Below are 15,231 nucleotides of genomic sequence, written 5' to 3' on the forward strand. Positions count from 1 at the left end.
AACCATTTATAACCCAACCAAAGGGACAGGAGTGAATGTGAAAGGAGGGTTGTATTTATTTAATACTATTATTATATCACTTCAAAGTTAAACTGGGGAAATTGAGACACACATTGACGAAGTCTCGTTGCTGGTGACACTTTCAGCTGTGTTTGGATCTGGGAATCTATTGTCCTCTCCCCCCTAGCCAGCATCTTCCCTACTTCATCACAGCCCTGTGGAACTCTGCCCTCCTGGAAATTACACCAGAAGCCCAACAGCACTGTAAAAACTCCTCGTGGTGCCTGGCTCTCCCGTGTTTGGTCTTGCCGTCCAGGAAAGGATAGGTATGGCCAAAAACACCAAACTGGATACATGTTTGCCTTGCAAACCAAACAAATCCTTCTGTTTTTGTTTTGCTTTGTGTCTGGACTAATTCTCAGCACCTCTGCTGCGTGTGGGCGATTTGTCACTTCCTTCTGTAAGACTGGCACCGGCAGACATGCAGTCTCAGAGGATCCCGGGGAGAAAGCGAGGCCGACCCCCGCTGCACGCAACACCCATGAAGATGGCGGTGCATAACCTTTACTCCGCTTCGGCGGGCGCTCTGCCGGCGGTGAAGATCCCAAAGAAAAGAGGGCGGAAGCCTGGGTACAAGGTACGGCTCCATCATCCCCTTTCTCCACAGCGACGCCGGGCCGCCCGGGTGCTTGGGCAGACGTCCACGGGCTGAGGAAAGGCTGGGAGCGGGGAGCGACGGGCCGAGAATGAGCTTCTCTCGGGGAAGCGCGGCGCGGACAGGGCCGCCTCGTTCCACGCCGGCGCCAATGCATGCTGTCCCTGTCGTGTGCCTTTTTACAAGTGGAGAAAGCAAATTGCACCGCGCGGGGAAAGATGGGAGGCGAGCAGATGTTAGGGTCGGAGCTCCACACCCATTATTAAGGCTCGCATCTAAATTCGTGTTTCGGACGCCGAGTTTTCCCCTAACCGGGCCTCCTAGGGCGGCGCGCAAGGCCACGTTCCAGAACTCCTTCGTCATTTATTTCAGTAGTAGAAGCAGATGATGGTCCTGAGACATTTAAATTAATAAAGGCCAGTGTCAAAGGACAGGAGCGGTTTCCCAAACAGAGCCTCCAAAGGGGGCTTGTGACGAAAATTCAGGGTGTTAATTCGTAGTTTCCTGCTGATTAAAAAGTGCTGACGTCAAGCTTGGCTCCAAGGAGGCACGTCAGGCAGAATTCAAATCCGGTGACCCTTTGAGGACTTCCCAGTTTGGAGTGGCGGGGGGGGGGGGGGGGGGGGGGGGGGTTCTCTGATGTAATTGCAATCGCATAAAGCAATCTGAACCGGAGGAGGGAGCGCTTCTCCTCCAAAAGGTTTTTGAAGAGGCTACTGGAGAAGGAAGACTATTGAGTTTGTTCTCCACGAGCCTTTTGGGCATTAAAAATGAGCTTCAGAAGTTCTCCTTCATTTATTTTTTCTTGAAATAAAGAGCTTATGTTTCCATCTTGAGATCTGAATATTCACACCAAAATGCAAATTGGCAATTAACTCCCATATATTTAGGAAAATGTATGGAAATTATTTCAGGTCAGCAGAAAGACAAAGCTTCCGGAAGAATTGGTAATGAATTCAACCTTTATCCCTTTGGTTCTCTGCAGTTCCTCCAACTGCTGGAAAATAAAAATGGTAGGTGGGGGGAAGGTGACTCCAAGTTATTTGGGGGTCACGGGCTTTAGTAAAAGAAGCTTTTACTTAGCCATCTACTGAAGTAAAGTCTTCTGTCACTGGTTATTTTTCTAACAAAGAGAGCCTCCCTTTTCTCATGGGCACGTCAGCTTCAGAATTGTGCCTCTGAAGCGGGCTCAGGGCGGGTCTTCCCAGCTCGGCTACCTGTGCGGTTGCTGAGATGTGGGACTTGCGTTTGGAAGGCCGGAGCTGGCCAGCCTTCTATCAACAGGAAGTTGTAGAGCCAGGGAGCAAATCCAGGATCTGAGGAAACACACTGAAAACTTCTCTCTCCTAGTTGGCCTTTCCTCCTACTCTCCTGGGAGCTGTGACCCAAGAATGAAAATTACCGGCAGACACAGCATTTCTGGGGCCAGGAAAAATGGAAATTCAGTCCATGGAATGAACCCGACTTGGCAATTGTCCTGTGTCCTAAAAGGGGCAGTTTTCAGGGCTCCTAACATGTAGAGACACCTCGGGGCAGGAAGAAAGCTTTTGGGGGCGGTTAGCTGATAATCCAGGTCCTGCACGCGGCAGGCGGGTCTCGTGCCCACGCCCCTCACAGGGACAACAGGCCCCAGCTCCTCCTCGTGTTCACCTTCCACGTATTTGGGGAAATGTGTGGCAGTTATCTCAGGCCAGCAGCTCCCAGACAGCTCCCCAAGCCATGGGTTTGGTGTTCGGGAACGGCTCCAAACCAGGTGCCGTCTGCTGGCAGGGCTGACTCCCTCGTGGTGACGCAAGAAAAATAAGAACCATGTGAAAATCTTCATAAAGCTAAAATGATTCCACCCAAAGGATCATCCTTTATTCTGAAATATCTGCTCCCTACTATTTTGGTGTTAAAATTTATTTTATATAAGGGTCATACATTGTCACGATTTGGGAATTTTAAAGAGCGTTTTATTAAATATTGTATGTTGTCAGGATTTGGCAATTTAAAAAATGTCCTTACTTGGCAAAATACATTTGCAACCTATTAGGTCTCTCCAGTTTCATTTGGAGAAGTTCTGAGACCCAGAAGCTCCATTTTACCATTAATGAAAAGGTTTTAATTGTGGAGAAGCCAGCAAGGAAACTGTACGGTTTCATTTCTTTTACCAAATGGTCACTAATTTGGCAATTTTAACTATCTGAGATGCAGTTGGGGAGAGAGAAGTTAAAAAAGAAATCCTGAGCAAGTGAAATAAGATATTACTTGGTCTACCCTTAAAGATCTTGTATTTTACTACTAAGAAAATTCTTCCAAACCCTCCTTCAGAGTCTATTTACCTTTTTCGTAGGTACATTTCTTACAAGCTCAATTATAGCGATGTAATGGCCTTCGATTTGAAGGGGAAGGTATTTTGGGGAAGAAAAATGCACACACAGCTGGACATGGAATAAGCATAATAAGAATTTTTGTTATAACTAAATGGTATTTTATTAATAATATAGAACAATTAAAGTACAATAACATGATCAATATTATAAAATATTAGCCATTGTTACATCAATAGTAGCATCATTATGATATACTTATACTAACAATATTGTCATAATAAAATAATCAGTGTTTGAGTCTTCGGAAGGCTCTTTTCCAGGAGATTCTGAGGAAGCCTGGTTGTGCTGACTGCGTCGAGGTCTATGCTGGTTGCCATTTGTCACTTCTTGCCTGGTGCTCTCCCAAACTGCCCTGCCAATCACCTCTGTGTCAGTCACATGTGGAAATTCTCTCTGGTCTAAGTATGGGCACAAGCCTCTCCGTTTAAGCCCCAAGCACAGCAAACACAGGCTGTGATAGTAACCCCTTCTCTGGGTCTTGAGAATAATATCAGTGAATTACAGGGAGAAAAGGAAGAAATCGACTGGTAGTCAGATGTCAGCGCCGCAGAGTTCATAGGTCATGCCTCCTCCCAGGCCCATCTGCCCGTGTCCCCTTGGCCCAGGCCTGCAGCCACATTGCTGGGGCATGCTCACTGCTGTGAGAACATCCTTTGATGGCCTTATGCCCCCTTCTCACCCCAGTCGAAGGAAGCAAAAACCTCTTCACGTCGTATTTTCTCTGAAGAGCTATACACTGACTGCCATGAAAACAGCCCGACTCTTCATTATGGAACAGAGTTTACCTCTCAGTTTGAAGCGTCTGCTGTTGGTTTAGTTCAGACAGCGCAAGGTCAACAGATAGGTTTTCCTTGTATCTCGTGACTAAAAAGACCATTACGATTTTTTTTTAAAGATCTTATTTATTTATTTGACACAGAGAGAGTGAGAGAGCACAAGCAGGGGGAGTGGCAGAGGGAGAGGGAGAAGCAGGCTCCTGGCCAAGCGGGGAACCTGATGCGGGACTCAATCCCAGGACCCTGGGATCATGATGTGAGCCAAAGGCAGACGCTTAACCGACTGAGCCACCCAGGTGTCCCCATCAAGGCTGTTTTAAAGAGATAGAGTCTACATCGAGGAGAAACTCTAGCTTCCATTCTGTAGATGCCGCGGATTAAAATGTCACTGAATAGTGCGATTTCCAGCTTTTGTGCCTTTATGGTTGGGATTATGATTGAAGCAGGAAGAAAAAGGTGCTGGGTTTTAAAAATAGCTGTCCCCTCTACATGGTAGTAACAACAACAACAATATAGCAGTGACAGTCTTATATAACATTCATTGAGCATTTCTGTATTTGAGGCTCTGGGACAAAGCATTTTGTGTGTATTTTCTTATTTGGTCCCTGATAGTGACGGGAGTCAGGAAAACGGCAGGAATTAGGTATGAATGAACCGAGTCCCACAGCCTGAGTCCACTTACTGACGGGCCAGCAGCCCTCTAGACCTTGGCAATCTGTTTGTATTATTGTTCAGAATAGTAATTATGCTTTCCCATTTACACTTCCCATAAAAGAGTACATTATGTTCTGTCTGCTCGGTTTAATGAGCTTAGAAAAGTGTAACATGCTTAGAAAGAATAGCATCCCTAAAATATTAAAAACAAATGGTTAACATGTTCTAACATGTTGGTAATTGGGTCATTCAGAATACAAGCGCGGCTGCTGTAACAGAGGCCAAACAACAGCGGCTCAAAGAAGGCAGAAGCTAACTTCGCTCTCATGTTGAAGTCTGGGAAGCCCATCTGAGGATGATAGGATGCCTCCATGGTGTTGGGACTCAGGCTCCTTCTCTGTTGTTGCTCTGCTACTCTTTTTTTTTTTTTTTTTTAAGATTTATTTATTTTAGAGAGAGAGAGTATGAGCAGAGGGAGGGACAGGGGGAGTGGGAGAGCACGCAGCCCCACATAACATGGGGCTCATCCCAGGACCCTGAGATCATGACCTGAGCCGAAATCAAGAGTCAGACACTTAACCAGACTGCGCCACCCAGGCGCCCCTGCTCTCCCACTCTTAACGCCAAGTCTCTACCTCATGCTCGAAAATGGCCCCTCCGGTTCCCACTACTGCACAGTCTAGCCAGTGGGATGGGGGCAGAGGTAGTGGAGGCAGGCCTTCCCATTTAAGAACTCAACCCTCAAAGCTGCATGCACCCCTTAAATGCTTGGATCTCACTGGCCGGAACCTAGTCCCTTGGCCACACTGAGCACCAAAGGAGATGGGGAAATGCAGTGCTGGGTGCTCAGGTGGCCAGATAAAATTCAAGGATCCCACTAATAAAGAAAGAAGGGGGCATGGGTATTTGGGGATAACCAGCAGCCTCTGCTAAGTTCTTAAAGAAGTCTTTTTTTTTTTAAGATTTTATTTATTTATTCGTCAGAGAGAGCATAAGCAGGGGGAGCAGCAGGCAGAGGGAGAGGGAGAAGCAGGGTCCCCACCGAGCAAGGAGCCCGATATGGTACTCGATCCCAGAACCCGGGGATCATGACCTGAGCCGAAGGCAGACGCTTAACTGACTGGGCCACGCAGGCGTCCTAAAGAACAGTGTTCTGTGAACTAGAAAATTCACTCTATAAAGCGAGTGATTTTCTAGTAAGCATAAGTAATGCCACATTCTGTCTTATTCCCTCTTTTTTATTGCCATCCGTTTCTCCCCACCTCCCTGCCCCCACCCAGAGAGTATGTGTTCTTGGCATTGTGTAACAAGGAAGTCAAATTCACAAAAATCTCAATTAAGAGAATGTTCGAACTTAAGTAGAAAGGGTTTTATTTGTTCCACCACGTGCTTGAAGCCTCGTTTTAAAATGTGTTTTCATTAGAACTGTTGAATTGGCTTCCGCGCTTCTTTGATCGTCCAGATCTCGTATTGTCTCAGAGTCATACTTGTGTACGTCAAATGCAGCACGAAATCGTGCGCAAGGGGAGAAGAGCTGTCTAATAAGCCTTCCTGTGCTGATCTTCGCGGCCCCCCCTCGCTGATGGGGGGCATGGCATGCCTCTTGCAACCCCATTTTCCCATGGGGAAGATCATTACACAAGCACAACGAGGCAGGAGCCATTCCCTTAGGCTGAACGGTGTACAGCATCAGGGTAGGGACTGTCTGTCCTGCGGTTTTCTGGGACTCTCCACCCCCAACCCCAGGGCTGGAGCAACGGCCAAGGTTGAGGCTCAGTGGTGGGTGGGAGGCAGGGGTGTGCTGGCTCATGTCCCCCCACCGGCATTGAGTGTGACGCCAACGTGAATGCTAGTTGATATTTTCAATCATGTTAAGAAGTAAAAGAAAGGGAAACAGCGAAGTGGTATGTTGGAATTTTGCTCCTTTGTTGAGAATGTGATTAACTTCTTCACTGAATTGGATGATAGTGAAAACCAAAAATAGTTCAGTTTTTTGTGTTATTCATGGTGTAATAACTGGAGCCAAGGCACACTTTTAAGTTTAATTTGTGTTTTTAACGTTTTCTCCATCACTTTCTTAAGTCTGTAAGTCAACAAAAGAGTAAATTCAGCCTTAATTTGTAGCATTCGACAGTTTCCAAGGCATAAATATTCCCAGCCTGTCCTGTTTCTAAGGCATCATGACGACAGCCCCGAGCATGGCATTGGTCAGAGATGTGTGGCCCCACCCTCCTACCTCTGTCCGCCCTTAGGGGCGTGATAACAAAATAATTAGAAAGTGATGAGTTTTGAGTATCGATTACCTTTGTTTTTGACATATTTTAAATTAATACTCTGTAAGTATATCTACTTCAATGTTCAGCGATCGCTGTGTTTAACAAACAATATTCCTGAAAATGTAAGTCCTCCCTTGTGGCCCAGTATAAGGCAGCCCCAGCTTCCCGCTGCTCTGAGTTCTGCCAAGCACACAATCCTGTACCTGGATGGGCCCTGTTTCCTGTCCCATCGACGGGGCCGACCCCACGCCTGCTGATGTGGAGAATTTGGCCTCCTCACCAGTTTCTGTAAGAAACCCAATCACACCATGCATTGCTTGGTCTCTACTAAATGTGTGGTCTCTACTAAAGATTATTGGGATCACAGGGCATAGTGGACAGCATTCCATTAAGTAATTCTCACGGGTAGATCCATTTTTCTGAATTTCACTCATCCAGTGATGGTGTTTTGTGTTTTCTCTTTTCTTTCTTCTCTCTCCTGGTACCCTGGAGTCCTGGGTTCATCGTCTCCTCTCTCAGCTTCCCTCTATCAGGAGGAAACTAAGCCATTCTTTCCTGCCCTCAGCAAAGCAGCAGCCCCCCTCCTCTTACCTCTGCTCTTCACCAGTCCCAGGGGCTCTCTGGGTCCAGAGGAGAATATGAACCCAGCACAGAGATGGTGGGAGAAAGTTCCAGCTTCCTTACCCTATCCCATCCCGATTGCACCTCTGAAAGACATTAGGGAGCCGGCCTGTTTCCATTCCACCTTCAAGCATCCCCTTCTGTTTTCATTGTCACGTAGGCAGTTTATTGTATTGGGGTAATTTTATTTTCCTAGAGAAGTTTTAGTTCAAAGAAAGCTTAGCTAGCATCTCAGATTTAACCGAGGGGCATGTTGCCAAAGCAGGCCTCAAGGCCAAAGTACTATAGTGGCCCCTCCATCCCTTAGGTGTTTGATCTTTCCTCCAAGTGCAGGGAGAAAAAGGTATGGGTGGACCCAGAAACAGGCTGACTCCTAGGAATGGAATTAGGTCATTGGCTACAAACTTCTTGTTGTTGGAGCTGATTTGCATTTCCAACAGGCAAGTTTTTGACTAAAGTCTGAGGTTAAACACAGTGATGTATTCAATTTTCCCTAATTCTGCTCCTCACAGCATCTCCTCAGAACCCTGAGGGAGTTTGGTGTGGAGAAAGAGTGTGAGTCTAAAGGAAGAATGTGCCTCCAAGAGAAGCTGTGGCAGGGACAGGAACAAAACTGTCCTCAAATAAGGGTGGGAAGGGGAAAAAAGGGAGGGCGAACACGATTTTTTTTTTTTTAAATATGGCATATTAGGTTCCTAGGGCTGCTGTCACCAAGTACACAGACTAGGGGGCTGAAACAACAGAAATGCATTGTCTCACAGTCCTGGAGGCTAGAAGTCCAAGATCAAGGTCTATGCCTTGGTTCATAGATGGGGTCCTTCGTGTGTCTTCATATTGTCTTCCCTCTATACTTGTCCATCTCTGTCCAAATTTCTCCTTTTATAGGGACACAGTGATATTGGATTAGGGCTCACCCTAATGACCTCATTTTAACTTGATTATCAGCAAAGATCTGATTTCCAAATAAGGTCACATTCACAGGTCCTGGGGGTTAGGGCTTCAACATTATTTTGGAGGACATCTTTCTTTCTTTCTTCTTTCTTTCTTTCTTTCTTTCTTTCTTTCTTTCTTTCTTTCTTTCTTTCTTCTTTTTTTAAGATATTTATTTATTTATTTATTTATTTATTTATTTATTTATTTGACAGAGAGACAGCCAGCAAGAGAGGGAACACAGGCAGGGGAAGTGGGGGAGGAAGAAGCAGGCTCCCAGCGGAGGAGCCTGACGTGGGGCTTGATCCCAGGACTCTGGGATCACGCCCTGAGCCGAAGGCAGACGCTTAAAGACTGAGCCACCCAGGCGCCCCTGGAGGACATATTTCAACCCTTAATGTCCAGTATAATAATAATCTTTGTTTTCTAACTAGGCATTTAGGCCATCTATGTTTAAAGAAATTACTGACAAATTTGGGTGTAAATATGTATCGTAGTTTGTGTATTCTATTTGTTTCACTCATTCTGTGTTCCTTTTACCTATCTTTCCTGCCTTCTTTGGGATTTTTTTTTTTAAGTATTTAATTTTTTTTCTACTCGTTGCAAATTAAGCACTCTGTTCTCTATTGTATTACTCTCTGGCTTGTGGCAGTATCTTTTCAGGGATCTGCACACTCTCCTACCCCAACATTAAGGCAGCTTTCCTTATTGTCTGCTGGGGTGGGGGGTTGGGTGGGGCAAGTTTACAACCGACTCTCCCTTCCCTGAGGTCATAGCCCTTTGGATGTGCCCTGAGCTCCATGCCAATTCCCAAGGCCTAGATTCCACTTATATTTTGGACTGATAATTTTTTTAAGACTTTATTTATTTATTTGAGAGAGAGAGAGTGGGGCAGGAGCAGAGGGAGAAGGATAAGAAGATACCACGGTGAGCATGGAACCTAATGCGGGGCTCGATTCCACGACCCTGAGATCATGACCTGAGCCGAAATCAAGAGTTGGATGCCTAACCTACTGAGCCACCCAGGTGCCCCTGGCCTGATAATTCTTTATATATTGTCTGCTCCTCTATACTTTCATTAATCTTACATTTTATCCATTATTTGTGGCTGTTTTCAATCAATCCATAGAACCTAGTTTTCTATATTTCTGGAAATAGAATTCCAAAGAAATTTAGGATGGCACATTTCTTCTAATCAACGTTCAAACTGTGGCACGGACACTGGTTTTGTCTCAAATGCTTTAATGTTTCTGGAAGTAGTCTAATACAGGGCATATACATATGATGGGTCGGAAGAGAATTTAGAAACCAGCCATCTACCCAATCTAATGGCTTTGGAAGATAAAGCCCAGAAGCACTGAATGAGTTGCTCAGAGTCCCATGTGAGCTGGCGGCAGACTCAGGATCCAAACCCCAGTCCTGTCTCTGAGCCCTGTGTTCCAGCCAGTCCCCTGTTGGGTGTCAGCGAGGGATAGCTGATGACTGAAATATTACCAGTTCTCAGTGCTCATGTCCCAGGTGAGGGAATATGGGTGCTCTCCGTCTCGTCCTGCCCTCCCCCGATACCATCAGCAATAGTGAGAATGCGTATTTATGGAGTCCTCACTTTGCACTAGCCCTATGCTAGTGTTTACATTTAAATTTTGCCACATCCCTGCGAGGGGATATTATTACCCTCACACAGGTAAGGAAAGGCAGGCTCCCCAATCCTAGGGAATAAGAGCTCCTCATGCTGCATGGCTGAGCAGGGCTTGGAGCCCAGATTCAAAAGCTAGTGTTCCAGTGTATGTGCCCACTACCACCCCGAACTTATTTTAAAATTTTGCGTTGTTGCTTCATCTCTGCTGATGTGCAGGCAGTCTCTACCCATCACGCTCCCTCAACCATATTCTCTGTCCCCGGATTACCAATCTCTTGCTATCAATGTGTGAAACGTCATTCAGTTAACACTTCTGTTTCTGCCACACTTGCATATTTTTAGAAAAATACTTCAATTTTTACATCAGCTAACCCCTTCTCCATTAGTGGCCCCTGGCCACACATCTCAGTTTGCAAACAAACCCTCCCCTTCCCCAACTCTTTCCAGTGGTTCTCTAGCAAATGTCTTAGAGAAGGTCTTCCCTGAAAGACAGCTGGAGCAAGAAACTCTCTGGGCCCTTATTTTGGATTTGTAAATGGAAAAGAAAGATGAGCTGCTGCCACATTCCCCAGCCCCCTTTGGTGGAGATGCCAGCTGGCAGGGACCGACTTTTCCTCTTCTACTTCACCCACCAGGATACTCGACCCCAGCAGAGCACAGCCCCTCAGGCAGCTACTGGCAGCCACGCCCTGGGTGAGGAGTCACCACACCCAGGTTTGAGGTTTTGAATTTCAGGCGAAGGTGCCGACTTTGCCAGCATCTGTACAGGGCTGTTAGCTTTGAAGGCCAAGGACTAGCTCCACTAGACGTCAGAGCATGGCATCCCGGACACCTAATCTCTCTCCAGTCTTAGACTTCCAAGAAAGAAGCTTCGTCTCCCTTCTTGCCTTCCATTTTACCTAGTTTATTCTGCCAGATCCTGTTGTTAATACTTTAAAATTAAGCTATATTTTAGAATAGGTTTAGATTTACAGGGGAGTTGCAAAGGTAAAACAGAGAATTCTTGTATACTCCATACCTACTTTCCTCTATTATTAACATTTTACATTACTATGATGGATTTGTTTCAACTAATGAACCAATAATAATACATCATTATTAAATCATGTCCATATTTTATTCAGATTCATTAGTTTTTCCCTATTCTGTTCCAGGATCTAGCCAGGATATCTTATTAACATTTAGTCATCTTGTCTCCTTAGGCTCCTCTGGGCTGTGAAAATTTCTCAGACTTCCCTTGTTTTTGATGACATTGGCAGTTTTGAGTAGTATGGGTCAGATGTTTTTTAAAATGTTTATAACTTGGGTTTGTCTGATTTTTTTTTTTAATGATTAGACTGGGGTTATGGGTTTTGGGAAAGAAGATTCCAGAAGTAAGGTATCATTCCCATCATGCCATATCAAGGGTGCGTACTATCAATGTGGCTTATGACTGTGGATGGTGACCTTGATCACCTGCCTGAGGTGGCGTTTGATGGGTTTCTCCACTGTAAAGTTACCTTTCTCCCATTTCCATCCTGTCCTTTTTGGAAGGAAGTCACTGTGTGGAGCTCACACTTAGGGAGTGGGAAGTTTTGCTCCACAATAAACTATTTGGAATATTTATGCATAAGAGCTTGGTCTATTCTCCTCCATGTATTTACTTAGTCAAGTATTCATTTATGTCAGTGTGGAGTCATGGATATTTATTGTATACTTTGAATCATAATCCATTACTCATTAATCGTTGCTCATGTTGCTCCAGATTTGGACATTGGAAGTTCTTTCAGTTGACTCCTTGTTCCTATGACCTACCCTCATCATTGTGTGTGTGTGTTTAGTACGTTCTTACTTTCTGGGACAAGATGCCCCAGGCTCATCTTGTATATTTCCTGCCCTTGTCCTTGAATCAACCGTTTCTCCAAGGAGCCCTTGTTCCTTTTATTGAAGAGTGGTATTAGAAACCAAGATAGGAGCATTTTGTTTTATTGTGTTCGTTTAAAAAACAAAACACAAGAACAATAACAACAAAAAACAATTTTAAAAATACCCCAGCAGTGACAAAGACAAATGTCCTGGCAGAGAATAGCTTGGATATGCTGGGGCATACAGGGAGCTCCTCATTCCACACATAGGAGAGGCACTGACAGAGGGGCCCCACATCACACCAAAGGACATTCCTAGCCACTGGGCTCATTTCTATTTTAGGACCCCTCTAAAATCATATGTGACTCCCTTTCCTAGGCCAGTTTTTTTCCCTTTGTATCAGGCAATGAGATAGAAATTCAAAATGCTAGATCGAAGTATTCCTCCTGATGATTTATTCTCTTACCAAGACGAATTTTTAAAAAGTCATATACCACCCACAGTTGCATGAGATTTCTTCTTTGTTCAAAAGTCCCAGCGGTTGTTTTAGAGGTTGGATGAATGCCCAAGGTTTGCCCTGCAACCAGCTGACTTATTCTAATTCCTTCAATTGCTTTATCTGAGCGGAAATGATGGGCAGAGGTAACAGCCAACTATAATTGTATTACTTCCTTGGAGGTGGGTTCAACGAACAGATCCTTTTTTTTTTTTTTTAAGATTTTATTTATTTATTCGACAGAGATAGAGAGCCAGCGAGAGAGGGAACACAAGCAGGGGGAGTGGGAGAGGAAGAAGCAGGCTCATAGCGGAAGAGCCTGATGTGGGGCTTGATCCCATAACGCCAGGATCACGCCCTGAGCCGAAGGCAGGCGCTTAACCGCTGTGCCACCCAGGCGCCCCGAACATATCCTTTTCTAATAAATATTAAAATAGTGAGCAAACATTTGATGTTAGGGTTGTTATGACGCTTATATGAACAGTAAACAGTGTCAGGCAATCTAAGTCTTAGCTGCCATCGCTATGCTCACCATCATTAGCATTGTCACACCATCATCCTTCTAGGGAAAGACCACGAGGATCTTCGTGGGATTTACTTAAAGACCACAGAGGGAAAAATGATGACTTGCCAAATCTTGCTTTTTCCCCACCAACATCATATCTGTATGTTGGTTGGAGGGCTTTAAGCTGGTAATGGAGGATTTAGCTAAGGTCCTTCTAGAGCCCGCTGCCCACAGTCCTTGGGGACTGCCACCACCAGCCTCTCCATGCAGGGCATGCAGGGCAGCATATCATTTCTAGAAGGACTGTCAGAGGGACCCTTGGTGCATGACCTGGGAGAACAGGCAGGGTAATTGTAGCCCTCGTCACACTTGGCAGGTGAGGGAACCACGGCAAAGTCGTGGTGACGCGTCACAGCAGGTTTCTGGTCCCCTCCTTCCCACCACTGAGGTTTCTTTTAGATTATTTTTATAGTATTTAGCAGAGCATAGCTACATGGTGGGCCCTTTAATTTTTCAAATGCTAAACACAGAAGAAGATGAAAGCTCTGTTAACTGTAGCTTCTGACTAACATAGGATCTCTTGCCAGAGCCCCAGATTCTGCACCCATACAGCCCTGTGCAAGCTGGGGGCTCACTTTTGACTGATCTCATTTTAAATTCGTTTCAATGAATTTAAATTCATTTCCACACTTCCCACTTCGCCCTCAATGTCACTCAGCAGCCACACCCTATTCCCCCACCTGTCCCCCCTCCTAGTTCATGCACACGCCTTCCTCCATCCTCACACCCAGGCTTCTGGCATCACGGGGAAACTAGAAGCCGTCAGAAGAGACCTTTTGTAAGTTCCCATCTCCACATCCACCACCCCCGCCAATCCGGGCCCTTGTACTCTGCTTTGCAATAAAATAGATGAAAGATCCGTGTTTCTCTCGGCCTTGACACAGCCCTCCCACCCACCCACCTCCATTCACTAAATCTCATCCTCTCTCACCTACTCAAAGTCCTGATGCCGCCAGCTCTCCAAGCAGTCCCCTGGATCATCCTTCTTTCCCTCTCTGCTGGATTATTTCCATCAGTATTAAAGCATATCTCTCCCATTTCAAAGAAAAAAAATCTTAAAAGATTTTTTAAAATATTTTAATTGTGGTAAAAGACACATGGCATAAAGTGTACCATCATAACCATTTCTAAGTGTACAGCTCAGTAGTGAGTATGCTCACGTTGTGCATTCGATCTCCAGAACTTCACCTTGCAAAACAGAAACTCTATCCCCAACGCCCCACTCCCTCCTCCTTCCAGCCCCCGGAAAACACTATTCTACTTTCTGTTTCAATGAAGTTGACTAGTCTAGGTACCTTAAATTAGTGGAATCGTGCAATATTTGTCTTTTTGTGACTGGCTTATTTCACTTAGCAAATATTTTCAAGTCTCCTCCATCTTGTAGCATGTGCCACAAGTCCCTTCCTTTTTAAGGCTGAGTAATATTCCCTTGTGTGTATATAACATCTATGTTTACCCAGTCATCTGTCAACAAACATTGGTAGTTGCTTCCTTGCAGACTATTTTGAATAGTGCTGCTATGGGCATGAGTGTACCAACACCTCTTGGAGATTCTGCTTTCAATTCTTTTGGATAGAGACCTGGAAGTGGAATTGTTGGGTAATTCTGTTTTAAATTTCTTGAGGAACTGCTATACTGCACCATTTTACATTCCTGCCAGCGGTGCACAAGGGTTCCGATTTCTCCACATCCTCGCCAACACTTATTATTTTTTATTTTTGTTTTCGATAGTCGCTATCCTAATGGGTGTGAGGTGATATCTCATTGTGGGGTAAAAATTATTTGATCCAACTTTTCCTTCTTGCTATGGCTAATTTTCGGCTCCCCTTTCAGACAAGCCTCCTTGAAAGAGCTGACTTTAACTCCTGATCCCAATGCTTCCCTTCCCATTATTTCTTGAGCTAATTCCAATCAGGTTCTCATCCCACCCCCTGCACCGCCATCTCTCTTGCTGAGAAGTTGCTCCATCTAATGACCACTTCTAGTCTTGCTTGTGATCAGAGCTTTTGACATGGCTGACCACTCTCTCCTTCATGAAACACTTTTTCCATTTGGCTCCCACAAGTCCACACTCTCCCAATTTTCTTTCTACCCCACTGGATGTCCTTCCTGGTTTCTTTTGCTGGTTCATTCTTGTCTCTCCAAGACTCTTCATGTTGTAGTCTTGTAGCGCTCAGTGCTCGAATTTTTCTCTTCTCCATCTATACTCCTTCTGTTATTCTCTGATGATCTCACCCATTATCATGGCCTTAAATATCCACTCTGTATTGATGATTCTCAAATTAAGTCTCCCTTTAGATTTTCCCCCAGGAAGCCTGGGGTGGGGTCTGCATTTATGGGTGGAATCTGCATATATATTAACAACAGAACACACACCCTTGCTACTCAAAGTGTGGTCC

At 45.1% G+C, this 15,231-nt stretch overlaps 1 protein-coding gene across 1 annotated transcript in view; it reads left to right on the top strand.

Moving 5' to 3' along the window:
• SCML4 (Scm polycomb group protein like 4) overlaps positions 1 to 15,231 on the top strand; it is a 113,365-nt gene that overhangs the window by 50,924 nt on the left and 47,210 nt on the right. The window contains exon 2 of the mRNA XM_026511696.4: positions 423 to 637. Within this exon, the coding sequence (XP_026367481.2) occupies positions 423 to 637 (215 nt within the window). The remainder of the gene's footprint in view (positions 1 to 422; positions 638 to 15,231) is intronic.

This window comes from Ursus arctos, unplaced genomic scaffold, assembly GCF_023065955.2.
Source record: "Ursus arctos isolate Adak ecotype North America unplaced genomic scaffold, UrsArc2.0 scaffold_13, whole genome shotgun sequence".
NCBI lineage: Eukaryota > Metazoa > Chordata > Mammalia > Carnivora > Ursidae > Ursus > Ursus arctos.